This window comes from Desmodus rotundus, chromosome 10, assembly GCF_022682495.2.
Source record: "Desmodus rotundus isolate HL8 chromosome 10, HLdesRot8A.1, whole genome shotgun sequence".
NCBI lineage: Eukaryota > Metazoa > Chordata > Mammalia > Chiroptera > Phyllostomidae > Desmodus > Desmodus rotundus.
Window position 1 is genome coordinate 96233046 of NC_071396.1, and position 26592 is coordinate 96259637.

At 50.1% G+C, this 26592-nt stretch overlaps 1 protein-coding gene across 2 annotated transcripts; it reads left to right on the top strand.

The window, feature by feature from the left end:
- The first annotated feature begins 1889 nt into the window (after positions 1-1889).
- LIPG (lipase G, endothelial type) lies at positions 1890-23716 on the top strand. Of its 2 annotated transcripts, none has more exons than XM_024580623.4 (10): positions 1890-2352; positions 5073-5254; positions 6900-7079; positions 8118-8229; positions 12889-13110; positions 15347-15589; positions 16283-16403; positions 17311-17529; positions 20007-20111; positions 21515-23716. In XM_024580623.4, the coding sequence occupies exons 1-10, from the start codon at positions 2256-2258 to the stop codon at positions 21534-21536; spliced, it is 1503 nt and encodes a 500-aa protein (XP_024436391.2). In that variant the 5' UTR covers positions 1890-2255; the 3' UTR covers positions 21537-23716. The 2 variants fall into 2 exon arrangements, with proteins under 2 accessions (XP_024436391.2, XP_053769256.1); XM_053913281.2 differs by lacking the exon at positions 1890-2352 and adding an exon at positions 2648-2696.
- The last annotated feature ends 2876 nt before the right edge of the window (positions 23717-26592 follow it).

Genomic DNA, 26592 nt, shown 5'->3' on the forward strand with positions numbered 1-26592 from the left:
TTGATTTTGTTGAATCTGTTCCCCGGCCCCACCTCCCTTCCCCAGCAAGATAACCAACTTTGCAGGAACACCTAGCGTCCCTAGCGTATCTCACTAACCTGCGACAAAGGCTCCCAACACACACCACGTTGTCCACTTCTGAGCTGTAGGGATCACACTATGGCTGTGAGCAACTCAGAACAGAGAAGGACAATGTCACTCATAGGTCACCCCCGGCTCAGCTACTGTGAGATGGAGACACTGCGCCCAAGCGCTCATACGCGTGTTTTAGAGGTCACCCGGCGATAAAGAGCCTAGAGCAGGGGGGACCTGGTCGTTGAGAATTCCTGCACACCTGCAGCAGGTCCCCACAAGTCGGTTTTCCCATCTGTAAAATGTAGATAATACCTGATTTACACCTGCGCAGTCTGCCGATAGAGAAGGAAAGCAGGAGGAGGACGGAGGAAACGTAATCTGGAGATGACATTTACCATCCCATAAAACGCACGGAGTTTTATACTAAACTCATAAAGCCAGCCTGCCTCTTGTTAATGAATTACAGCACACGAGAGTAATGAGGCTACAGGTCGGAACAGGACCTGCTCCTCCGGACCGATTTCTCCACACAGACCTTCCAGGCTGGGGCCCCGACATCAGCGAGGAAGGGGCGCGGGGCTGCCTTCCTCCTCTGGCTGGAGCGGGACAAGTTCCCTTCGGGCGACCGCGCAGTTACTCGCGCAGCCTCGCAGAGCGAGCTCAGGCTTGGCGGGGACGCGGTGGGAAGGCTGTGCGCCGCTTCGCGGTGGAACTTTGTGTCCCTCCCACCACCACGGCGTCCCCAAGGGCTGTTGAGACGCAGCTGCCCTCCAGGTGTCCCAGCCGTCGCCCTTGGAGAGCCCCGGGCTCGGCTCCCCTGCGCCAGATGCGGACTCGGCGACAAGTTCTCCCACGCTCACAATTCTCGGTCCCGGAGTCCCGCTGGCGGAGCGGGAGCTGGGGTCCGAGACCCGAGCGAGGGGAAGGAGGGGAAGGAAAACTGAGGAGAAGAAGCAACTACTCAATTCCACTCAACACGTAGTTGGGCGCAGCTGCAGAGACTCGGCGCTGGCCACGCGTCTGAGACCTCCCAAGCTCAGCTCTGTTTCGTTTGGGAAGTGTCGCTTGGTATCCCTCCAGTCCTCCCGCCCTCCTCCCCCCAGGTATGCGCGCGCCTACTACCTGGCAGGAGCCACATTAAGCGCTGTGCATTATCTCTTTTAGTTTTACCCAACATCCATAAGCAGCAGGAACTATTGCCACGGGTATTGGGGACCAAGGAACGAACGGCCTTGGCGAAATTCGGTAGCTTGCGCCGAGTTCTGCAGCTAATGGTGGAACGAGGACTCGGAGCAGGGTCTGTGCCATCTTGACTCCGGGGCCAACAGCCCCCAGTCCCTCAGCTCTGCCCAGTTATTGTCCTATCACGCTGTCTGCACCCGTCGCCAGCCTCTCCGGGTGAGAGTGAAGGAAGTACCAAAGGGGCGACAAGGTGGCTGTCCCCCATCCGGACCTTTGGTCTGGTGCACGGAGAGACCATTCCAGGCGCGGGGGTAGCTTTGCACTTTGGAAAGGATAATCTTCCTACCTCGGGATCGCGTCCTCAGCGGGCGCGGTGTATCGAGGCACTGTCCCCCGACCCCCACCCCCGGGAGGGGAGAGCGAAGAATCTGGGGTCCAGGGCTGGGCACTAGGGGGAAGTGTGGTGGCTGCAGAATGGCAGGAGGGCAGAGCGCAAGGCGGCGCGTGCAGAGCGTCCACGTGGTGGGTGTGTGGCGCTTCCATTCAAACTTTGGGAGTCTCGGTTCCGGCGTCAGTGAAGGTGTGACCAATCAGAGTCGGGAGCCGGGAATAAATTATGCAAATCACCATCTGGCGATGGGTCAGATGACTCCCCTACTTTAAAAAACGTACCTCGCCGGGAGTTCAGTGCGGGACAGTGGCGAGCCCGTGCCTCCCCGGCCTGCGGCGTGGGTGAAGGCAGATCTGACTCTGGTTGAAGCCCCTTCACACTCCCTCTGCCACCGCCCAGCCGCTCAGTGTAGCCAAGTTTTCATCTCCCACCTTCTCCACTTTCCGGGTCCAAGGCTACATCGCCCTGGGGCAGAGAAGGTGGCCACTTCGGGTCTTACAGGCTCGGACTGCTGGAACCTGGAGAGGTGTTTTGTTTTGTTTTGTTTTGTCTCCCCCCCCCCCCCCTTTAAAAGTCTTGTTTCGCGACGGGTTTGTGGCGGAGAAGGATGAGAAACTACGTTCTTCAGCTCTGCCTCTGGAGCGTCTATTGTTGCTTTGCCGCGGGAGGCCCCGCAACCCTTGGTCCAGAGAGACCGTTACAAGGTAACGTGCACTGATTTTTTATTGCCCCCCCCAACTTCTTCTGTGTGCCGTCGGGACCCCTCTGTCTTGCAGACCCTTCTTCAGTGCTTCCTTGTTCCCGGGAAATCCTTCTTTCCCCCTGCGCTTTGCGTTTGCTCCTGCTAATCAGCCTTGCAGGTCACTTGTTTCTTGGCGCTTCTGGCAAGGGCATCGCTAGCAGGACCTATCCCGCTCGCTCTCGCCCCACCCCTTTCCAGGAGATGGATGGGTCCCTTAAAACGTGCTGTCCAGTCAGCCCCATTGGCTGACAGCAGCTCTTCAACCTTGCGCTCATCTTTGAACCTGGAGGTTTGCCAGTGCAGAAGGTTAGAAGGAGCTCTCCTCCCGTGGCGACTCCCCTCCTTTTAATCTGTCTCCATGTAGGTGTTTTGAAAGTTCAGGTAGCAGGGAGTATTTGGTGAGTGGCTGCCCAGGAGCTGCTGGGCTTCTTCTCCCAGGTTGCCAGCCTCCTCCTCCCCAACACTCTTTCCAGCTCCCTCGCTTTCTAGCTGCTAGCTTTTCTTCCTTCTGAGTTCCGTATGGCTTTCTCTGCCACTGAAAGAAGTCTGCCTCAGTGGAATGACGGTGGGGTCACTCAGCGGGAGTGCCAGGGGAACCCCTAAACTGCACCCTGTCTACTATTCTGCTGAGGTTGCCCAAATAATGTTGGTCCATGTCAGCTTATGTACCGGTGTGAGGATTAATTTGAATGAATGAAAGGGAAAGCCTTGCTTCACTTAGCATGTCCCCGACTCTAGTGTTAAGTAATAGTGTGACTTGGGGTAGGTAGCATCTCTAGCTCCTCTCCTGTAGAATGGTCATGTTCCTTCCAGCTTCTGTGTTCTGCGATTGTGAGTATTTGTGGGCCATTTCATTCATTCATAAAAGTATTTACTGCGTGCCTACTTAGTGCTAGGTGCTCTTCTAGGAGCAGGTGGAAACCCTGCCCTCCTGCAGCTTCCACGTCAGCGGTGAGAAGGCAAGCAAAATCCAGTAAAAATATACCAATGGTGCTCAGTGCTATGGGAGGTATGGAGCGCTGATGGGAGAAGCTGGTGCAGTTTTAACCTGTAGTCGGGCTTTCCTCTTTAAGAATTAGAGAACAAGGAACCAGGGAATGAGCCACAAGGACATCTGGCTGAAGAACAATCATAAAGTCCCAGAGGTTGAAGTGACCCAGGCCAAAATTAGTAGGAATGAAGCTAGAGAACTCTGGGGTCAGAGAGGCAGCTGCTGAGGTGAACTCTTTGTGGCCGATATGTGGGTTAATCCACCAATCTGTCCCAGGAAGCCTTTTCCCCTAGAATTTCCCATCTGGGCTTTGTGTGGAGTAGCTATATGGGTGGAAACTGGGCAGGTGTCAAACTAATTATGTCCATGGTTCAAATTTCTGCCTGTTGAAACTTTTGTTCATTTTTTTAACGACAAAGTTCTGCCCATGTGTGTCAAGATGCATTTTCTGGAACCCTATCCTCTTTACACCTGGTGCACTCTCTCCCTTCCCCGCCCCCTTAATGCGCCACCCCCCTCTCCACCATTCTGGTCCTTCTCTCTATGATTCCATTTGCTTCCTAACTCTGGGATAAATGAAGCTCCTGGGATGATCCTTTGGTATCTTTCCCCCTGGTTTCTGGGTGACAGAACACTTTGATTTTCTAATTTCTTAGTCTGTTATCAAGGGGTGGTTTCCTAGATGGCTGGAAGAGTGTTTGGTGGGGTTCGCTTATGACCATTGACACAGTGTGGGGATTATCGCACCCGGTGTTTAAAGGCCACAGGGACAAGCTGTGACATAGGCTTTGTCATGGGGGCAGTGCTATCTGCTTATCTCCTCCAAGACACTGTCTCTGAGTGGTGGAGCTGGAGAGAGTGGTTTTGCTGCTTTTATGAGTTTTTCCATGGCTTCAGTCACTTACTTAACAAACTAGAAGAACGCCTGGCACATGCTGGGCTCTGCAAAGGCCACCGAGGAGGCATGAGGTTTTTGCAGTAGCTGCTAGAGTCGAGCCGGGAACACTAGGAGAAGCCCATTGTGTAATAGGTTGACAGCTTCTTACCTTGAGTTCCAAACTCCAAAATCTCTCAAAACTGAAAGATTTGTTTGGTAACTTGTTTGGCAGCAGACCTGGCTTTACCTGGCTTGAACTCATTTGGCAGCAAAACTGACCTGAACTGACAGGAGTCGATTTTATAATTTTCTTTTTATCCTCAAGTTGTGAGTAGTCACGTATTTCCCTGCAGAAATGCTAGTGTGGAACGCTCCAGACCCCGCTGGGGGTGTTACATAATACATGCTATATGTACCATAATGCCTTTCTACAATCTGAACATTTCTGAATTCTGCAACTCAACTGGCCCCAAGCATTTTGGGGAAAAAAATTGAGGACCCATACTTTAAAAGTAGTAACTTGAGGGAAGGAAAGAGAACTCACTTTGATAGGGAAGAAGAAAGAAAAGCAAGAGAGACCTGTTTATTTGAGTCACAGTTAATACTAGTGACTAATACTCTTAAACATAGACTAGATGTCCCTTTATAATATGGTAGCAACTCTTCTGGGAGGTGAGGAGGACACATTCAGCAGATGTAAAAACTGAGACCCAGCGGGCTTAACTAATTTACTCAAGGTTGTACTAGAAGTATAGCCCGGACCTCTCATTACTCAAGCCCACTAGATGTGCCAAGCTCTGCTCTCTCTCCCCAGATGAGCTCCACAAATCCGAGGATGTACAGGCTGTTGACAAACCCGCTGTGCGGTTTAACCTCCGCACCTCCGAGGACCCAGAGCATGAAGGATGTTACCTCTCCTTTGACCACAACCAGACCCTAGAAGACTGTGGCTTCAACATGACAGCCAAAACCTTTTTCATCATTCATGGGTGGACGGTAAGCCCGGGGGAGGGAGCTCTGCAGCCTTACCCAAGATTTGGTTTCCTTTGTTTGGGTCAATTAAAAAGAATACTGGTGCTTCCAGACTCCACCCTCTCCCCCTCCCTGTTTTCTTGTGGGCTGCTTGTATTTCAGACAGCTGTGAAGAATGTAATGGGCACTTCACTAAGGGGGCAATCTGGGCTCCAGCAGGGTGGTATTTAATGTGGGCACACAGCGGGCTTTCAGAAAGTGGCTCTCCTGAGGGCAGCAGCCCGGCTCCCCTGGCTCCTCAGGATCCCTCTAATTACACTTAATTATGTCGGTCAGCCGCTGCCTCACGGGGGGCGTCCCTCCCTAAGAACTGAGCTGAGCTGAAGCAACTTGACTGGCTCGGAGAGTCTATGAGGAGCCAGCTGGCCTGGCTTGCTGGCTGCCGTTGGCATGGTGCCCACCTGTTTGCACAGAGGTGGCTCCCTTTAAAGGCTCTGGGGCTCTTTCTGGGTCCTAGCGGAGCGATTCACATTGAAAGGTCCATGACAAACTTCAAGAAAAAAGGGCTTGAACACTCAGCTTCAGAAGCTTTTGACCAGCAAGGGATTTATTCATTCATTCACGCAGTGACAGTCTGTAGGGAAATGGCACTACAGAGTGAGTAGGTTTCTGCCTGGGCTAACTGGAAGGGGACATTCCTCTTCTCAATGATGAGAAATTCATATCCGTTACATGTTTTCTGGGTCTTAGGTCTATCACCAACTGTTGGGGTCAGGCCTGGGGGGAGGTTGGGGAGAAGGTGCCTACCTGCCTGATGTGATTGAAGAGGCGACTCAAGGCCTGTCCAGCTAGCTATCTGCATCTCACAGCCCACAATCAGAATCATGCATTTGAATCTTCTTAAGACCACCTGTCAAAATGCAAATACAACTGCCTGCAACTTACAAATGGGTTGCATTCCAGAAAGTTCTTTTGTAATCTGTTTGGTACTTGGAATAGCAGTTTCCCATAGAAGCGAGATTGTAAATGGCGGGTAGGTTCCCAGGCCAGGCACAGAAAATCTTTTTATCTAATAATGTGCTTGTGGAGAGGTTTACAACTGGACCTTGTCACCATTTATACTTTGTTTCTGTGGGAAAATGTGTCCTGAGTTCTAATTTGAGATTCCTGGGATGGATCTTCCTTTCTCTGGGGTCAGGAGGCATGGCAGAGATGGGTTGTGGGATGGGGTCATTTGTTAATTCGGCGTTTGCCTAGGAGACACCAGCTCCCTGCGTCTTCAAGAGAGAAGCTAATTCTCCAGGGCAACCTTTCCCAGCTGCCTTTGAACGATGGAGCAGTCCCTGTGATAGGGACTTAGGCCAACCTCAGTCCAGTATTGCCACCAATGCATATCTCATAGTGTGGCCTCATAAGCCAGGGGGCAGCAGCTATGAACGTTTTGATGAGAAAAACCAGGTATAAAGAGCAATGAAAACAAACACCCACATAGAAACCCTGCCTGTGGTTGTCCCTGCCCATGTGCAAATGTTTGGTCCCTGCGCAGTTAAGGTGAAGATTCTGGAATCAGCTGGGGAGAGGATCATGGTAACTGAATCTTATATTCATTAGGATCTCTGAACACAGGGAAGTTGTCTTTTTTTTTTTTAATGTCCTGGTTCCTCTGCAGATGAGCGGCATATTTGAACAATGGCTGTACAAGCTCGTGTCAGCCCTGCAGACGAGAGAGAAGGAAGCCAACGTCGTGGTGGTTGACTGGCTCCCCCTGGCCCACCAGCTTTACACAGACGCGGTCAATAACATTAGGACTGTGGGACGGAGCATCGCGAGGTTGCTGGACGGGCTGCAGGTAACCGGGCATGAGAGGGAGTCGTCTTTCGTGAGCAGCATCTTGAACTCAAACCTTAAGAAATACGGGTCAGACAGTGTTACAGTGGATTGCAGATGTCTGATCAAAACCTTTGGGATTCAAATTCTTACTGAATTAAGTACTACTTGAAATACTTGAAATCTGGGACTTTTACAGAGCCTTTTAATTATTGATGTGTCTCTGGATACTTCCTGTTACTTTATTTGCTGGAAGAAAGTTTGCCGTATGAGTCATTACTTTCTGATATTGGAAACATACTCTCAAGTTGGTTGGGAATGGCCAGGAACCAGGACTGGCTTGTAATCTTACAAACCTCCTGCCGTCTGCTTTTGCCTCTGGAGGGTGCCTGTCCTGAGAGTGGGGGGTGTTGGCTCACACAAATGCAGCCCACTGCCTTGCTTAAAATATCAAGTGTGGAAAACAGATCTAAAGGTCTTAAAATTCTGGGCTCTTGAGCAGTCCCTCAGTCTTCTGCCCAGGTTGTTTTGGGGAACTTGGTTTCTGAGCAGGGGGGTCAAACCCCCACTTCCTCAACCCCACCAGCAGAGTGCCCTGTCGGGGTACAATGCTACAACTCTGGGGTCCTAGGCGGGCTTGTGGTAAGGGTGCAGCTCCCGGGGCCTGAGAGGGTGGGCAAGGAGTATGCAGCTGCAGGCTGAGGCTGGCACTTAGTCTCCAGTGAGCCTGGTGGCTTTGACCTCCACACTGCCACCCTCCCCACTTAGATCCTGCCAGAAAGAATGGAAAACATGTAGGGGAAGGGTCAGGTATACAGCTTCTAGTCACAACCTGCTGCCAGTGCCCAGCATTTGCACTGCCACCATAGTCCTTTTGACCTCCTCTTACCTGGCTGTGTTCCATCTGTGTCGAGTTGCCCGCAAAGCCAGCCATGCCCCTGGAAGTCTCTGTCCCTGGCTCCTAGGTTTCCTCCTTGTCATGATCGAACTGTTGAACTGTGGGGGACTCTGTGGGTTCAGGACTACACTCTTACTCACACATTTCTGTGCTTTCCTGCAGGAGAAGGATGGTTTTTCTCTTGGGGATGTTCACTTGATCGGCTACAGCCTTGGAGCTCACGTGGCTGGGTACGCTGGCAACTTTGTGAAGGGCACAGTGGGCAGAATCACGGGTAAGCCCTGCTTCCTCCACAAACAGCTGGTCCCCGAGCTCCCCAGCTCCTCTGACAAGCTGGCTTTTTGGAACCAGAGTGCTCCCAAATAAGGCAGCGTGAGTGAGCCATAGAGCGTTAGCTTTGGAAAAAATCTGGAGAACATCTAACCCTTAGCTTTTCAAATGTTCTGTTTAGTCACAGAACCCTTTTTTGCAAATTAAACTTGTATGGCACCCCAATATATGAAACAGAAAGGATGTTGTGGTCGAGGCTGGGTGTGTGGTGGGCAGTGTCAGCCTTGCTGTTTGATCCTCCTTCCCAGAGGAATTGCAGGGGCCCAGAGTCCCAAGGAAACACAGTTTGAAAACCACTGGTCTGACCCAACAGGTGAGGAAACACCCAGGGTCAAACGGCTAATAACTAAAGTGAGCCTCCAAGCTTCTCGGGCCCGCGTCCCATCTCTGCGTGTAATACTCTAGGACCTCGAAAGAATGAGTGGTGGATTCTAGGTTGAACTCTGCCTCTGATTTGTATTTCATCTACCAACAGCCTCTTGCCAATGTTTAGCTGGAAAATTTATTAGTGACGATGACCTGTTTAGAACAGATGATTACAATTTGTCCTTAAAGCGACTCTTCTGATATCAGCACCTAGACTGTCAACAGAAAATTGAGCTTTCCATTTTGCCTAGCTGTTGATGTGAGAGTTCGGATGAAATCCTTCAGTGATTGTGAAAAGTGGGAAAGATTCTCTTTCTCTCGTGCTGGGGACCCCTCAAACACTGGGCAGGGCTTCCTCTAGGCTGAAATGAACGGCACATTCGTTGCGCTGAACTTTTAGTCTCCTTCCACCCTTCTTTTGTCTTCACCCCCAGCCTTCCCCTTGCCCCCAAAATAGAAGGAAAGAGTTGATCAATTTCTTTTCCAATGGTGTGTTCATTTTGAAATAGGACTCAGGTGGAAGTATGATCTTAGCCAAAGAAAGATTTAGGGAAGGTAAAATATCAGGTTTCAGCAATACCGTAAGCTGGTGGGGCAGATTTATAAAAAATACGAATCTGTGAGGTTTTAGTGGCCCTCTTTATTATCATTGCCCTGGGCTTAAGCCTGATGGGCTTGTGCACACTCACACACACTCACACACTCCTTTAGGTTCAATTATTCAGCATACTTTGAGAGCTTTGTTTTTTATCGCCAGGACTGTGGGGCCTGAGCTAAGAGGACAGTGACTGTGGCCACACATGACTGCTCATTAACCCGCTGCCAGAACAAAGCTGTTTGACCTTAAGCCACTCTGGGTCCAATTGTCTCAGCACCTCCTCCCAGCCCCCGTGCAAAGCATGATGTCCAGAGCTGGGCCAGCCGGTCTGGTGGGGGCCAGCATACACCGGGGCCCCCACCAGAAAGTCCTCGGCAGCAAGGACAAGCTGCAGAGCCTCCGTTTCCTCATTTCTAAATCCCAAATGAGATAGGGCTAGTGCAGAGCGTTCCAGTTCTTTCCCCTGTCTGGGTGGCAGCCGCTGAGATAGGGGCTTCGCTGGCAGAATGCTAATGTCCTCCATGCTGTCTGCCTGGGGTACAGGGGCCGCGTGTCCTGAGCTCGGCCCCTTCTTTCTGGCTTTTCTCTGTGGAGCAGGGGGCTGGGGTGAGCACGGCGGGAAGGCGTGGCCTCCGTCCAGTTGCCAAGCAGCCCCTCAGAGGGTATGTGATGACCTGACATGTGCTGTTGCGCATGTCTGATGGGAGGCGGGGGGCTCGTGCACTTCCCCCTGCCCTCGGACTTCTCCGGGTCCTGGGCACCAGGGGGTCCTGACTGGTAAGGGGACCAGAGGCTGCAGCTGGAATGGGGTCCTGGGGCCATGACTGCTGCTGCTGTGCAGAGGCCTGCGGCCCTCAGGGGGCCACCTGAATCCCAGTCTCGCTTGGATCCGAGAGCTGTGCATCCAGGTTTGCTGGGGGTTTACACTCCTAGGCTCCTGAGGGAATTCTGTGATGTACTAGGGATGAGGGCATATATTTTTAATAGAACCTATATCTAGTTAGTTATAAATAAGTAAGCAAAGGATTTATTCATTCTTCAAGAAACATAAATTAAGTGATCACTCGGTAGGCTCCGGGCTAGATGCTGCTTAGTGTCAGGCACCTAGTGTGTGACAGTACTTCTTGCCTGTGACAGGTAAGTAACAGAGCACCTGGGCAAAGGGGGTCCGTTTGGCTCCATTTGACAGGTGGGGAAACTATAACCCAGCTTAAATGGTGGGTACGATATCTTGCATCCTATGCAGCAGGGCTGGGACTCAAACCCAGGCCGTCAGATTCCAGAGCCCGCCCCCCTCCACTGCACCACACTGCCTCTCCCCACTCACTACAGGAGCTATATGTAGTGCAGGAGGCTCTGTGCTGCCAGACCAGAATGCAGAGGTGCTCCTGTGTGCATGTGAGTGTGTACCTGTCTGCACGAATGTGTGTGTGTATTCCATTTGCTGCACAGAGCACTTCTGCAGGAGTCAGACTGAATGGAAGAAGGGATGGTTCTCCATCTTCTCTCTTTTTGGAGGGGGTAAGTTCTCCTTCCGGTTCCTAGTTAAAAAAGTAATTTGTGCAACTTTTCTGCAGAGTCCATGGGCCCTGGCTCTGTGTCAGGCCAGGTCAGTCTGGGTAGGTGCAGGCTCAGCCTGGCTGCCAGCGGGCCATGGAGAAGCCTGCATTCCTCCAGCCCAGCTTGGTTTCCATGGTGCTGACCGTCTGGTGGAGACTTTTGTTCACACCAAGCAAAGAGCGCCTCTCTTATGTCGGTTGCAAAGCAGAATGCTCCTCTTTATTTATTTTTTTTCCTCCAGGGGACATGGCAACAGGCAGGGAGAGGCCATGTGTGTCAGTTCCGCCATCCTTATAGCCTCTAAAACGCATCCTTGTGGGCCGTTCTGAGGAGACACTCCTTTTGTGTCATCTTTCTTTTGGGTCCTGGGCTGGGGATGAGCCCCCAAGCAGCCTGGGCTCCCTTTTGGCCTCCGTCTTACATGCGTTTATCTAAACTTCTAAAAACTGTTTACAGTCCTCACGAGTGATGAGTTCTACAGGTTCGCTCCAGACAAGAGTGCTGCCTTTTGGTTTCCCTACAACTCTTCTCTCAACCCCCCAATGTGCTCCCTGGTCCCATGGGCCCGAGAGCTGGGGGACGCAGTTCCGTTTCCCATCCCCTGCTTTTCCGGACTGTTTTTGGTCCTGTCTCCTCCCTGCCTTGCTGTTTCTAGATCAGGGTTCCTCAACCTTGCCTCTGTTTGCATTTGAGGCCCGTTAACACTTTGTAGTGGGGGCTGCTCTGAACACTGTTGGGTGTGTACCAGCAACCCGGCCTCTACCCTCTACATATGATGCTAGTACCTTCTCTGCCACCCCCCACCCCCAATTGTGACAACCAAAAATGACCTGAGACATTGCCAACTGTCCCCTTGGAAGCAAAAGCACTCCTAGTCGAGAACCACTATTCTAGACTGAACAGACCCCCTTCCTCTGCTGTAAATATTCTCTTCATTTGTTTTCTCTGTGTCTGTAGGGCGAGAGCCTTCTAGGCGGGGATGAGTTTGGCTCCCACAGTTGCTTGCGTTTGGTAATAAGAGCTAGTATTTGCACCGACAAGCACGCAGTCTCACACTGTCTCACATGAGGTGTATGGATTGAGACATTCAGGTCCATTTCCTAGATGGTACTGAAGTAGGGAGATTTGTCAAAATCTGTCCTGCAAACTACCTACTTTTAGGGTTACCTGGAGAATATATATTTCTGGGATCCACGCCAGACCTACTGATGAGAATCTCTAGGGGGGGCAGGAATCTGCATTTTATAGTTTGTACATTTTTTGAATGGTTTTGCATTCATGTGGTTCCAAAATTAAAAGATGGTGGAAGTCTCTCTTATGGCTGCCACTCCCTGCTCAGTGCCCTGCCTTGTCCTCTCCCCGGACACACACACCACAGGGAACCAGTGGCTGCGCTGCCCTTCCAGAGTTCTTTGTAGTTACAAAGTGGAATCTGAATTTTGTAACAAGCTCCCGGTGATATTCGTGATTTTCAAATGTGAGGACCAGTACTCTTTTCTGTGCTGCTTGCCTGTTCAGTCCGGAAAGCGTTCAGGCAAAAATGTTTTCTCTTCGTAGCTGCAACATAGAGAAATTCTGAAGGCGTGAGATACAGACTCTCAGAGTACCTCACTGCTCCGCTCCTGGGCCTGACTCATCATTCAAGGAAGGGGGAGAGTAAGTCCAAATGTAAATAGCTCAGTCTGCGGAGACTGCGGCTTCCCTCCCAAAATTGTGGGAGGCTCAGTTATTCTGTAAAAAACCTATTAACATGAGGCTGTGGAAGGCTCTCAGGGCCAGGACAAATGGGACGAATGGCTTAGTTTCAGCCAGTCCAGGTTCTTTCTAGAACTGCTGCTATCCTCACAGCCCACGGCTCCTCGGAGCTGCGGGTCAGGGTGAAGCTGGTGGCCAGGTTAGTGAAGTGGCTGAAGTGTCAGGACAGGCGAAGGTGTCAGAAGAAGGCAGAAATTCCTGGACAGCAGGTGCCACGCGTTCCAAATCGGCCGGGCTCCGAGTTCAGTTTCCTCCTGCACACTCAGACTTGACCTGACGGGGCGCACCTGACACAGTTGCTATCGGCTCCCCCTTCCGCCGTAGGTTTGGATCCTGCCGGGCCCATGTTTGAAAGGGCAGATGCCCACGGCCGGCTGTCCCCGGACGATGCGGACTTTGTGGATGTCCTCCACACCTACACGCGTTCCTTCGGCTTGAGCATCGGGATTCAGAGGCCTGTGGGCCACATCGACATCTACCCCAACGGGGGCGACTTCCAGCCAGGCTGTGGACTCAACGACATTTTGGGATCAATTGCATATGGAAGTGAGTTCCTTATTTTCTGCTTCATGGGAGGTTTGACTCAGTTACCGCGTCTCCTAAATGAGCCGAAACTGTGAGAGGTCCCAACCACACTTACTATATTATTCCTACCTCCCCCCACAGGGGCCCTCGAACCCTGTCTGCCTTTCCTCCTCCGATAAGCCTGTGAACAGCCACCCCGTGGTCTCTGCTCTGTCTTCTCATGCTTTGAGGTCCAGTTTCTACTGATTAACTTCTTTTTATAACAAAAGAAATACATATTTGTTGAATAAAATCAAGCAATATAGTATTGCATAAAGCAGAAAGCAAAATTGTCCCCTCACCTCTCACTCCTGTTTCTACTCACTCTTCAGAACTAGCCAATATAAATGAAGTGTTATGTCCTTCCAGTCCTTTTTCTTTGCAAATTTATTTATGTGTGTGTGTATAATGGTATTTGTCAGAATTACATTGTTGTGCAACTTTCCTTTTTCAACCATAGTATATTATGGGCATTCTTAAATGTCAGAGCACCGAGATCTTACCTTCTCATTTTTAGAGACTGTGTGATATTCTATAGCATGAATACACTATAATGTATTTTTTGTAACATTTTAAAGAAGCAAACCCGAGATGCTTTCTCTGTTCACTTATCATTTGTCTTCCGAATGCCTAAGTCTATTCCCAGCAGGCTTGGGCTGGACTGAGTTTGCTACTGAAATGGATGTGTGGGCCCCGTGACTGACCTCTTTCTGGATTTCTCCCTCACTCGCTGCCCTGGATCCTGGCAGCATCTCTAAGTCTTGGCTGCATCGGTTCTCTGTGCTGTGATGCTGTGCCTTTGGGTGTCCTGCTCTGACACTCGTATTAAGACTGTTGCCCTCTCCCAATGTGATAATGTATCCAAGTATCCCCTGAAGGACTCGGAAGTCCATGCAGAGGGAGTTCAGTGCCGCCTTGGGATGGGAAGATTTAAATTTAAACCTTTAAATTGAACATTTTATTTTTATTTGTTCAGAGAGAGGGGAAGGGAGGGAGAAAGGGAGAGAAACATCCATGTGCAAGAGCAACACTGATCGTGCCCCCAGCTGGGGACCTGGCCCACAAACAGGCATGTGCCCCGCCCGGGAATAGAACCAGCTGGGGACCCTTCAGTTCCCAGGCCAGTGCTCAGCCCACTCAGCCGCACCAGCCAGGGTGCATTTCTTAAGACTGGTGGTGTTAGTGAGAATGGGGTTTTTTCTTAGGGTCCCAGGACTTACTTAAACTATTGGCTTCAGCCTTTGGTTACAAGAAATAATGATGGATTATGCACCAGAAGATCCAAATTATTCTTCTAAGTTTGAAACCAGCTGTCTGTGTGAGCCTGAGCAAATTACTTCACGTTTATGGGCTTTTGGGTTATAATGGAAAGGAATAGACTAGAATGCGGTCAGCAAACATTTTCCTAAAATGTCAGCTAGCAAATATTTTAGGCTGTGCAGGCCAGAGCCTGTTTTAAGTACTGTACTCTGCTGTTGTGGCACAGAAGCAGCCACAGACAACATATAAACAAATGAGCGTGGCTGTGTTTCAGTAAAACTTTATGTACAAAAACAAGGGGTCGGCCTGCCAGCTGTAGTTTGCTGAGCCCCAGACGGGATGATGGTTAGCATTGGGTCCCATTTCCCCCATTTTGTGACTGTACAACCTTATCAGGACTTGGTGACTCCTCCTGTACCACTGCTCATCACCCCATTTTGTGCCTACTGCATGCGCTCTGTTGCTCCCTGCTGCTTTGCATGTGTTACGGCTGTCTTCCCGCCTGGAGAGCAAGCGGTGAGGCGGCAGGAATGGCCTCTAACTCTCCTGCATCTTAGTGGAAGCCTAGCACATCACTGGGCAAGTACGAAGAATTACACAAACAAGAATACAAACAGCAACAGTGCAACTCGTTATGGTTGGTGAGGTGTACAGTACTTATTTTTTTATTTTTCAATTACAGTTCACATTTAATATTATTTTGTGTTCGTGTCAGGTGTGCAGCATAGTGGTTAGACAGTCATAATCTTTACGAAGTGGTCCCTCCATTTCCCGTATCCACCTGGCGCTGTACACTGATACTACGATACTATTGGCTGGGTTTCCTATGCTGGACTTCACATCCCCATGACTACTTTGTGACTACCAGTTTTGCCCAGTACTTACTGACTGAGTGGGTGAATCATCGACAAGTGGCTCACCTTGCATGTTTTCCGTCTCTGCCTTCCTCCCTCATCAGCATTCGCAGAGGGGGTGAAATGTGAGCACGAGCGGGCCATATACCTCTTTGTCGACTCCCTGATGAATCAGGACAAGCCGAGCTTTGCGTTCCAGTGCACGGACTCGAACCGCTTCAAAAAGGGGATCTGTCTCAGCTGCCGGAAGAACCGTTGTAACAGCATTGGCTACAACACCAAGAAAACGAGGAACAAGAGAAACAGCAAGATGTACCTAAAGACCCGGGGGGGCATGCCTTTCAGAGGTAACGCTCCATCCCCCAGTGCCCCAGGGCTGTCTTTTCCCTCCTTCTAAATTCCTTGTGGGACTGGGCACATCCCTGTGCGGGAGGTGTGGCCCGCACAGTTAAATCAAATCACGCAAATCAGGGTAGTAGTGCAAGCCCTAGGAGATTTAATCTTTAAGAACAAATGGTGGGGCCTCCTTTAGTTGTGTGAATTATCACACCATGATCACATTTAACATCTTAAATCTCTCTTGCCTTTAACTTTTCAAAGCTGTTTCATATTCGTTTTCTCATTTGATTGTTACAAAAAATCTGAGGTAGGACCAATAGGGGATCAAAATGATATCTGCCTTTTTATAGCATGTTATAAAACCATAAAGTTTTGTGGGTATTGGGGGTATTATTTTACATATTAGGAAATGAAGGCTTAAAGAGCCTTGGTTCTTAATGCTAGGTTATGCAGCAGGAAAGTAGCTGGGCCAGAATCCCCAAAAGCTCTCCTGAACCCCAAGTTTAGAGCTCCTTCTTCTATATCCCAGTGACCTCTTATGCCATTGGACAGAATGAGACCAGAGAGAAGCTGGAGGCTGGGCTGGATCAAAAGGATGACCGTCCCTAAAAACTCAGTGTGCGGGGTGACTGAGTTCGGGTCAGGTCGCCCTGGCAAGGCAGTCACGGCTGACAGATGCCTTTGTTCTGCTGCCTGCGCAGTTTATCACTATCAGATGAAGATCCATGTCTTCAGCTACAAGAACTCGACAGAAATCGAGCCCACCTTTTATGTCACCCTCTATGGCATCAATGCAGACTCCCAGATGCTGCTGTTGGAAACGTAAGTCCCCAGTTCCCCCAGCTGGTGCGAGAATGAGAGCGTGCAGGAGCCTGTGAACCGTGCGGAAGAGTGTAATCTGGGGGCCTGGGGGAGGGGCTGGGTGGTGTCAACGGCCCCTGCAGTCCTCTGTCTCTCCGTTTGCTCCCTCCCACCAAGCCCTCAACACAGAACGTTTCTGGGAGGGAAGCTTCCAGGATGAATCAGCAGCGTGAGAAGCTGCTTAAAGACTTGCGCTGTGTCATTTTAGACAACGCCTGACCCCTGAGGCTTTAGGGAATCTGGAAGGGTGTAAGCGTCATCCCTGGGCTATTTCCGATTTTCTGTGGGGCGGGAACACAGAATCTGTATAGATTTGTTGGGACTCCTAAGGTACAAAGAGCCAGGTTGCACAGTGCTGGGATTGCAGAGAAATGGCATCACAGTACTGGCTCCCAGGCTCAGGGTCTAGCCGGGAGAGCAGCTTCGTGTGCACACACTCACGCACACAAATGGGGTGAGGCAGGCTCCCCAGGTGCCAAATGGGAAGGATGAGCAGGAGGGGCCAGGACTTTCTAGGGAGACCGATGCCTGTGGGCCCAGAGGAGGAGCGTACTGCTGAGTGGGGATGCGACTCTGTGCTTCTTAATTTCTGTTCTTTCTTGGACCTGTGGCCCCTGGAAGTAGCGTAAGTAGGGAGGTGCTCAGGAATAGTTTTGATAAGAAGGTGGGGTGCTGTAGGTCAGCACGTTGCACGCTGAACTTCCACTTCGGCCCTGCTGGTGGAGCACAGATGGGGACGTTGGGGAGAGACAGCCCCTCGTTTCTCTCCAGTCTGTGGCAAGGAGGTGCTGCCACTGCATCACCCCACATGGCATGGCAGTTTCCTAGGTGGTGGGCAGTGAGACCAGCTTTCCTCTCCCCTTTGTAGAGTGGAGCAGATTGGGCTGAATGCCACCAACACCTTCCTGGTCTACACAGAGGAAGACTTGGGAGACCTGCTGAAGATCAGACTCACCTGGAAGACGACATCTCAGTCCTGGTACAGCCTGTGGAATGGGTTTCGCAGCTTGCTGTCTCAATTCCCAAAGTCCGAGCAGGAAGTGAATATCAGGCGCATCCGGGTCAAGTCTGGGGAAACCCAGCAGAAGTAAGTGCCTCAGGACCCTTTTGGGCCCCACATCAGTAGCAGGCAGGAGGCTTGTCTCGGCAGTGTCCTTTCCTTTGCTAAGCAAGCGCCTTCGGTCCTTTCATATCCAGAGCACATGGGCAAAACCACAAACACCTTTGCAAGGAAAAGCAAATTCCAGGTCAAGTCCTCTGTCAACTTTTGTGCCGTGATCACAGGCCCTTGGCTGCAAGGGGTGCACAAGTGGGGGCTGTAGCCCGGCCCTTGTTCTGTTTGCCAAATGCTGGGTTGGCCCAGAGGAAGGGGGCCGTTCCTGGACAGGGCTCTGCAGGAGTGCTGCCTCGCTAATCTCTTGGCCCTGAGGTCCATGTGGCCACAAGTCTTGGCTTGCTCCTGTGCAGAGCAAACCAGAGTAGCAGGTCCAGGGAGCCCCTGGGATGATGTCTGTGGGAGGACCTGGCTTTCTCAGCATCCTGTTTCCAGAGCCTTAGACCTCTCCTTCCAAGGCTGCGAGTCAAGGTCATGGGGCAGGTCCTGATGTCAAGTAAAAGAGAATCCTTTATGCCGAGCTAGCTGGCAGTTTCCCCGCGTCTGTTAACCCCAAGACTAGCATGATAACTCCAGACCTTTATCTGTCAGCACCTTAAGCCCTACCTTGACTCTCTAGGACCTTCCTCAAGAATGGGGGGGACCTTGGTCAAATCCTTCAGCAGACCTCTGGGAGCTCATGGCCAGCCTGGGGGTGGTTGGGGCAGCCTCCGTCCTCTGTGTGCCTCACCTGGCATTTTCCCTTGTTTCCATCCATTGCCTCTGACACGGGATGGCTGGGAGAGGGGAGGAGGCTTGAGCTGCTTGTCTGAGTGATTTCACTCTAGAAACCTGTGAACTAGGGGGGAGTGCCACCTGGGAGACACTGTTAGCACCGAGGCTGTGGCCTCAATAATTGTGTCTTTTGCTTGTAAGTGCAACCCGTGCCTAGGGGTGTGGTAGCAGAAAGAGGACCATTTTATAAAATGTTTCAAATATAATAAACCACTAAGACTTCACAAATGTAAGCAGTTTCCCATATTAGTTTCAGATAGAAGATTTTTTAAAAGTAACACATTACAGGGAGAGCTGAAGTTCCTTTGTGCCCTTTCCCTGTTCAGTTCTTCTCCTTTCAAACCAAATGTTCTAATCTTCCAACATTAAATAATGTTAGTGCCTTGCCCTCCTTCATGATTTTACCTTTTGTATTTCTGCTTGAATCCAAGCAGAAATGTTTTTGATGCTTCTAAAACTTATGAGTGGACATATCCCTTAACAAGTTGCTTTTATTTATTCAACACTGTTTAGGAAATTTATCCAGTCCATATAGATCTAGTCTGTTCCGTACGTATAATGTCATTTTACAATTACTTCCCCGTTGCTCTGTTGAATATTTCAGTGGTTGCTGCTTTTTGGCAGTCACAAATAGCACTGAGATGAATATACTTGTGCACTTTTGTGAGGGCTCCTTTGGGGTATACATATCAAAAAGTGGAATTGCTCAGTTATAGTATATGTCTTCTCCAACTTGGCTAGATACTATTAATTTTCCTCCCCAAAGTTGGTGGACCAATTTTAATCTTAGCCACAGAATAAGAGTTCCCCTTTTCCCTCCTCTTCACCTACATTTGGTGGGATATTCTTGATATTCTGTTGCATATGAATTGGTCCCTTACTGTTGTTTTAAACTTGTTCTGATTGTAATAAGGTGAGTAACCCTTTTATATGTTTAGGTACTGTTTGTGCTTTCTGGTAAAAGTTCTCAAAGCAGTTTTGATTAGGGTTTTTGTCGCTGGGTGAGCAATAGGTCATGGGGTCATGCTAATCACCCACCACCGAGGGGGGAGTAACCCACATGGCTTGGCTGTAAGTTATAGTTGAAATGGTTATTACGCCACTGATTCTGTGATCTGGGCAGTCCATTTCCTGAACCTTTGATTTTGACCCCCAGCTGAGTCCAGCCACATGTGTTGGTGGGTATTTATGGGCACGGTACTGGAGGTGCCTTGAGTTCCTCCAGCCGAGGAGTTTACGGTCCACCACAGAGAGAGGAACCCACAAGCAAGTCAAGACACTCATTATTAACACCAGGCCATGAGAAGTAGCGACGATGACCAAAGCCATGTTTATACAAGGACATGCTTTCCTATTAAATTGAGAGATCAGGGTCTCAGGCCATCAGGGAGGTTCAGGGAGGCGAGCAGTCATTTGGAGAGACAGTGGGAAGAGCAAGGAAGCAGTATGAGTAGAGGCTGCGTGAGCCGAATCACGGAAGACGTCAAAGAGAGACACGGGTTAGAGTGCTTGCCTGAGTTCTGAAGGTTCTTGAGTCGGGGTGCGGCAGGATGAGGACCGCTCTTTTCTCCTGGCTCTGCCCACCTTGGCTCCGGAAAGCGCTATCTGGCTAATGCACAGCCACAAACCTCCCCCCCGAGAGTTTTGGTTGCCTCAGTGGTTTTTTTTCCTCCTAGATTTGCTTTTTGTGCAGAAGACCCCGAGAACACCAGCATATCCCCTGACCAAGAGCTCTGGTTTCACAAGTGTCAGGACAGATGGAGAATAAGAAACGAAACCAGGTAACGGGGGCTCTCCCTACGTCTGTGCTGCACGTGTTGACTGGTCACCTAGCACGGGGCTGGGCACCTGGGACATAGCAGTGAACAGGACAGAGAAATCCCTCCCTGAGTGAAGCTGACCTTCCGCTGCCAGGAGATAGGCAAGTCGTTGGAACGTGCAGGGTGTCGGACGGTGTTAGTGCCCTTTTGCCTCTTGTTCTGCCTGGCCCCACAGGGTCACAGCCATGGTCCTGGTGGAATGTCTTTCGTAACTGAATCCCTGGGGTTGGTGCCCCACCTGGTCATGGCAGAGCGAGGACTGAGGCCGACTGGTTCACTCAGAGCCTGTGCTCACCCTTGAGCATGGACATCCCACCCGCTCAGATAAATCACCTCACCGCGATCTGGGTATCCATGCCCAAGGGGCTGCACTCACACCGGGGTCCCCGGTGATTAACTCTACCAGCAGCTCCGCCTCCTGTTCAGGAGCACCAGTGGGACCACAGGCTCGGTGACCCCAGGGCCTGTGGGATTCTGAAACTGCCCATCTAACTAAGCAGCTCAGTCTAGGCTCATAGGACTTTGTGCTATAATAATAATTTTAACTTTTTATGTTGGTATTCAGATGTGTGCCTTTCCTAGTACTTCCTCATGTATTAACTTAAGTGACTCTGGGAACAGCTACATGGATTAGAGATGTCCAGGAAGGGTCCCTATCCTATGATAAAGTATCTACGATAAGACATGTTCTTCCTTTTCACCTCACTTTTGTGAGAGTTGACAACTCTGTAACTTATCTCATGCTACCTCTCTGAGAAAGCCAGTCCTGTTTCTCTTCCCCCTCAGAGGAACAGAAAACAATGGGAGCCCAAGTAATAAATTAACTCTAGGAAGTCACGACCTCCCCTACACCTGTGTGACACCTGCAGTATTGTCTGCTGACCTGGGTACTGTTCGCCTCTTCACTGATAAGGAGTTTGAGGTTCCAGGAGGTTCAACAGTGAGCCCGTGCAGCTGAGACCAGAACCAAGATCTCTGGGCTCTCTCTTGCTCGTTCCTTGCCATCCCATGGCCTCTCCTATTTCTTGATCAAGGCAGAGGACTTGCTGATAGTTCTTCCCACAGTCGTGCCTGTGTGTACACATGTGCAAGTGCCTTGTGTGCGTGTGTGTGCTGCAGGTGAGTATTGTACTAAGCGTGTAAATGCCAATGCTGAGGAACCCAGAGAGGGCTCCAGTGTGGTGGAGGATGGGGAGAAAGAAGCACTCAGGACCTTTCCCATTAGTTCTGGAAGGGAAGCCGGGGAAAGAGCCCGGTAGGTTTGTAAGAGCTTGGTTGTGATGTGAACAGGGCACGCCCTCCATACTGGTCGTGGGGTTTGCTAAGCGAGCTAAGGGACGCCACTCTCACCTGGTTCCTTTCAGGCAAACTGTGGAGCTTCCCTGAGGGTGCCAGCAAGGCCCCCGCCCCGCGCCCGAGCACATGGAGGAAAGTTACTGCTGAAGACCCACCTGATGGAAGCACCCTGCTTGGTCTTGACCCTGGAGCACAGGGAAGAGCCTGCTTGGGGGGCCCAGGACCTTGATTGCTACAACTGAGACTTCTCGCCAGAGGGGACTGTGCGCTGCTGCTGCTGCTGCTCCTGCTGCTCCTGCTGCCACCCTGGAATAGCTCGAAGGCCAGATCTGTGGCAAACGGCCAAATGCCTGGCCTCTCATGCACATCGGGCTGGCTCTTGTGACTGAGCGAGCCTGTGCTTTGCCTGACAAGGAACAGTGGCTCTGCGTGGAAGGCTGTTAGCTGCCTGGCCCCACCTGAGTCACTGGGAGGCCTTCCTGCTGGGAGCTGACTCATGCCAGGATGGCAGACCTGTGTCCTTGTTCACCCAGACACAGTCGATCTGGGGCAAGGCTGAAGCCCTCGCTGTTGGGGTTCAATGAACTGCACTGATCAATATTGGTTACTTTATTTTGACATTCTGTCCTGCTCCTTAACTCACTCTTGAAAGCACACGTCATTGGCTTTCTTATTTTTTCATGGCTCATTGTTTTGATTGGACAATTTATTTTTAAGCGCTTAACCTTAATAGGGTTGGGATTTCTAGACTCCCTTCAAGTTTAGATGATCCGTGAATAGACATGTGATGAAGGCACAAGGGACATTATTGAGAGCTAGAGGATGCAAGGGTTGGGGACCCTGAGGCTTTCAGTGGTTTCTGCCCACTTCTCAGTTAACGTGCATCCCCCCTAAGAGTGGCATGGTTGATCGCCAGCAGAGTAGCAAGCAGGTACCCTACATGCTGGGGACCAGATGGTGGCCAATTGCCAGATACAGTTGCTCTGGAGCATAATCACTTCTGTTCAGGAAGATAGAAGGTGTTACATATGTTATACATATCTGTGTATCCAGAACCATCACCTGGCAAATGGCAGGTGCTCAGATTCGACCCAGTGGTTTTTCTTCTTTGGAACATCTTGTTCTAAAACCAGCCTCTTTTCTGTGTTGAACTTCTTCAAAAGCCCCCAGCTCTTTATCTGAATCAATATACATGATACCTGAGAAACCCTTTTCCACTTTGCAAAAGATTTTCCTGTGGGTCACCTCATTAGAGATCAACAACAGGAGGTGAACAGGGAAGCTATTGTCCCCATTTCACAAAACTGAGGCTCCGTGAGGTTCAGCCACGTGCCTAGAATTATGTAGGCAGCTGGTTGGTGCTGGGGCCAGGCGAGGACTCAGAATTCCTGGAGGCAAAGTCCATGGTGTATTCATCTCTGCAACTTCATCTAGACTTCCAAAGCCCCTTCTCACCAGTTAGCCCTACAAGTGACAAGTGAAGAATACTTTTCAGAGCCATCCCTAAAGCCCTAGGGCAAACATCTGTGCCACAGGTGGGGCTTTTACACAGGAGATTTATTTGGAAGGAGATAAGATGTCAGGTGGGGGGGAAGAGTGATTTTTGTACTTAGGGTTTTAAAGGACACTGTTTTACTCTGTCTGTGCCAAAGTTGCATCCTCGTTCAATGCCAGGCTTCAGAAGACATAACCAGTCAAGTCATAAGTCAAGGTATCTTCTCTATCCAATTGTGTGCTTCGCCTGTTCTTTCTGTGATCGCTTTCTAGCCAAAGTGGAGCTTATGTTACTGATGGAGCCTCCTGGTCGCTTCTGACCTGTTTCTACTAACGGGAGCCTTGGGAATCCAGTCCTCAGTGGGTCTTGTATTTATACATTTGGCTTGAAGATGTATTTGTATATGACGATGCTTTTTTAAAAATGCTATGCAGAACATTATTTATTTCTTGTGTATGTATGTATAAAAACAAATATATGGTTAGTTTTTACTTTTAAGATTAACCAATTTTAAGATTAAAACATTTTAATAGTAAAATAACCCTGGTGTGGCCCAGGGGATTGAACGCCGTCCTGCGGACCGAAGGGTTGCTGCTGGTTCAGTTCCTGGTCAGGGCACATGCCTGGGTTGTGGACTGGGTCCCCAGTTGGGGGCATGCGAGAGGCAACCAATTGATGTTTCTCTCATACATGGATGTTTCTCTCCCACATCGATGTTTCTCTCCCTCTCTTTCTCCCTCCTTTCCTCTCTCTCTGGAAATAAATAAATAAAATATTTTGGAAAAAAATTTAATAGTAAAATAATAAAAGTCTGCAAAATTCTTAGTGGTGTGGCAACTCGTTCTTAGAAGTGGAGAGACTTATGGCTGCTCAGGCCTAGGGTTTGACAAAAAGTTACTTCAGTGTAAGATATAGTCTCCATTTGATACTAATTGTTGGTAAGAAGTGGGCAAAACTCCTTTCGCTAAAGAACAAGAAGAAAATTTATTTGGATCTCAGTAGAAGCACCTGAAGGTGGATGTTAGGAAGAAGAGGGAGAGTGGCTGAACATTGGGGGTCATTAGTGAGGGTACAGGTCTGGTTGCATGGGACCTAGGTAATAGTGACTTCAACCAGAGAGGAGTTGATCTCTTGACTGTCTCAACTCCCATCTGGTACTGAGGTTCTGCTCCATAAAGCCCAAAGGGTCTAGGCTGTTAGGGTTTTTTTTTTTTTTGCTGTCATCCCTAGGATGTTCCCCTCATCCCTATAGTCCAATGTGTCCCCAGTTAGGTCCCCTTCCAGCCTGTAGAAAGTTCCAGAAAGGGGGCACATGTCCCCTCTTAAGACCATAACTGAGAAGTTGCCCACATTCTTTTGGCTAGAAACCATAGTCGCATGGGAAGCTGGAAAATACTGTCTTTATTCAGAGCACCCATGGGCCCAGCTGCAAATCCAATCGCTACCTATAAGAAGGGAAATTGTATATTGCCCTCTGTTCTGCAGGAATGAATTTTTATTCCCTAGAAGCGGGGAGATACACCAGGGCAACCTTTAAATCATTCAATTTTCTGGCCAATTTTTAGTAATAAACTGACCTATCACTATGCAGTTTAATGGCTTACATCAATTTGACTTTATTTCTAGTTCTCACTCTTCTAAAATGAGAAGGAACATCTCTGTAAGGGGCTTTTATGAAGTAGAAAGTGGCCGCTCTTTATCATCACCCAGGACAATAGGAAGCACCAGACTTAATCATGGATTGGGGTTGACAGGAAGAGTATGTTCTTCGCCTACTTCAGGCGATGAGGAAAGGCCTGAAGTCTCCTCTCTGGCCGACTCAGGGCAATTTGAAGTTGCCCACAGGTAGAGGAGCAGTTTGGGTGACTCCACTGTGTCTTGCCTGACTGTGGGATCCAGTGCCCCCTCCTCACTAGTCAGAGTTACGGAGCTTCCACGGGGCCTCCTTGGACTCTACCAGCAAATGGAAGCACTGGACTTGAAGCGATGGGAGCCAAGCAGGCATTGAACTGCCAGGCTCACGGGTGTTGCGTTTCTTTGTCATTGCCTCTGCGCAGAACTCCCCTGGGCTCTCTGACCCGTTCGCTCCGGGGGGCTGAGCCTTGACTTTTATTGGGCTTCCTTGCTGTTGCAGCCCTGGAACCTGGACTGGTGTCTGAAGTATAGTTAGATATTCAATAGATACTTAAATGAAAGGGGGAAATTAGAGACAAACACCCAACAGGCAGTAGGAGAATTAGGAACAGAGCAGTTACTTCGGAGTCCGTGTCCTGGTATGTCACTCAGTATTATGTGAGCTTTAGGCTAAAGATAATCACTCAAGCCTCTGTCTGCCATCTGAGAAACAGAGACAGTATCTCACAGGGCGGTTGCGATGATTAAATCCATCTACTGAAATAAGTCATTGCTTTGTAAAGATGTGAACTAGAAAAGGACGAGGTCACAGCCCCTCCCCAGGGGCAGTACCCATCCAATGACTAGTGACCAGGTCCCACTTCCTTCGGCAAGACAGGACACCTCTGGAGGGCCATAGGAGGTGGTGAGATCCGCTGAGGCCTCTGAGGCATCATAGTTCACCTCTTGCCCTGCCCAGTCCTTCGGCCTTCACTCCCCAGTAAAAAGTCCTGCACACAAATCTCCATCTCAGACAGAGCCTGTTGCCCAGGGAATCCGGCCGAAGACTTGGTGATTACTTCCCAGGCAGCTTGTGATTTATTCCAGGGCTTAAAGGAGTGTGGATGGAGAAGCCCAGGTCAGCCGCTGAGGCTCATGGATGGGACGTGGGGAAAACAGGAGCAGAGTGCTGAAGAGACCCATGGTGGAAATGATGGAAATGCTGATGAGAAGGACAGTGATGGAGAGGAGTGAGAAGTTTGAGCTGACAAAGGCCCCAAAGGCGGAGAAGAACACCACAAAGCGGGGGAGGAGGGGTGGGGGTGGTGGAAGGAAGATGATGGGGCGGCCGTTGCTGAGAAATCACAGTGAAGAGCTGAAATGTAGCTGCACCCCATTTCACAGACAGCGCTCAGTGGACAGACTCCTTACGAGCTGCTAGAAAATAAACCTGCCTACTGAACTCTAGGATATTTAATTACAAAAATGAAGTATTTAGATTTTTAACTTAGGTATTTAATTACAAAAATGAAGTATTTAGGTATCACTGGCCTGCTAGAACTTCTGCTTATGGCTAAAGGCACTTGCCTAACTCCCTGGTGCTTTCCCTTCCACACGGGCACCCTCTGAAACCGCCCTGACTTGGGGAGGAGACGGGAGAGGCGCTTTCCCTTTCACGGGTCACCATTCCTGTCACCGTCACTGGTCACTGTTTGAAATCACCGCCTGTGGAAGGAAGAGAAAGCTCCTGGCAGGCTTCTGCCTCCTCAGTGCGGCAGGGGGAAGGATGACCCAGTGGGAGAGAGGGAGAGAGAGGGGAAGGAAGACGGAGACTTTCTGTCCAGGCCAGAGAAACTGAACAGAGAGGCTCACACACTGGAGCTGGGAGAGCCTAGGGGAGCACCAGTGGGAGGGGAGAACACTCACTTCCTAACTCTCTCCACCGCCCACCCATGGGGCGGGAGTGTGAGGTGGGAAGTAGGAGATAGCACTGAAAACTGCTATAAAACTAAACATTGCGATACTCAAACGTGCTTA

Bases quoted from the DNA above. Each gene is read 5' to 3' on its own strand.
- LIPG (XM_024580623.4), top strand. From the start codon at position 2,256: ATGAGAAACTACGTTCTTCAGCTCTGCCTCTGGAGCGTCTATTGTTGC. The intron at 5,255-6,899 runs GTAAGCCCGGGG...GTTCCTCTGCAG, and splicing joins TCATCATTCATGGGTGGACG to ATGAGCGGCATATTTGAACA. The intron at 17,530-20,006 runs GTAAGTGCCTCA...TTTTCCTCCTAG, and splicing joins TCTGGGGAAACCCAGCAGAA to ATTTGCTTTTTGTGCAGAAG.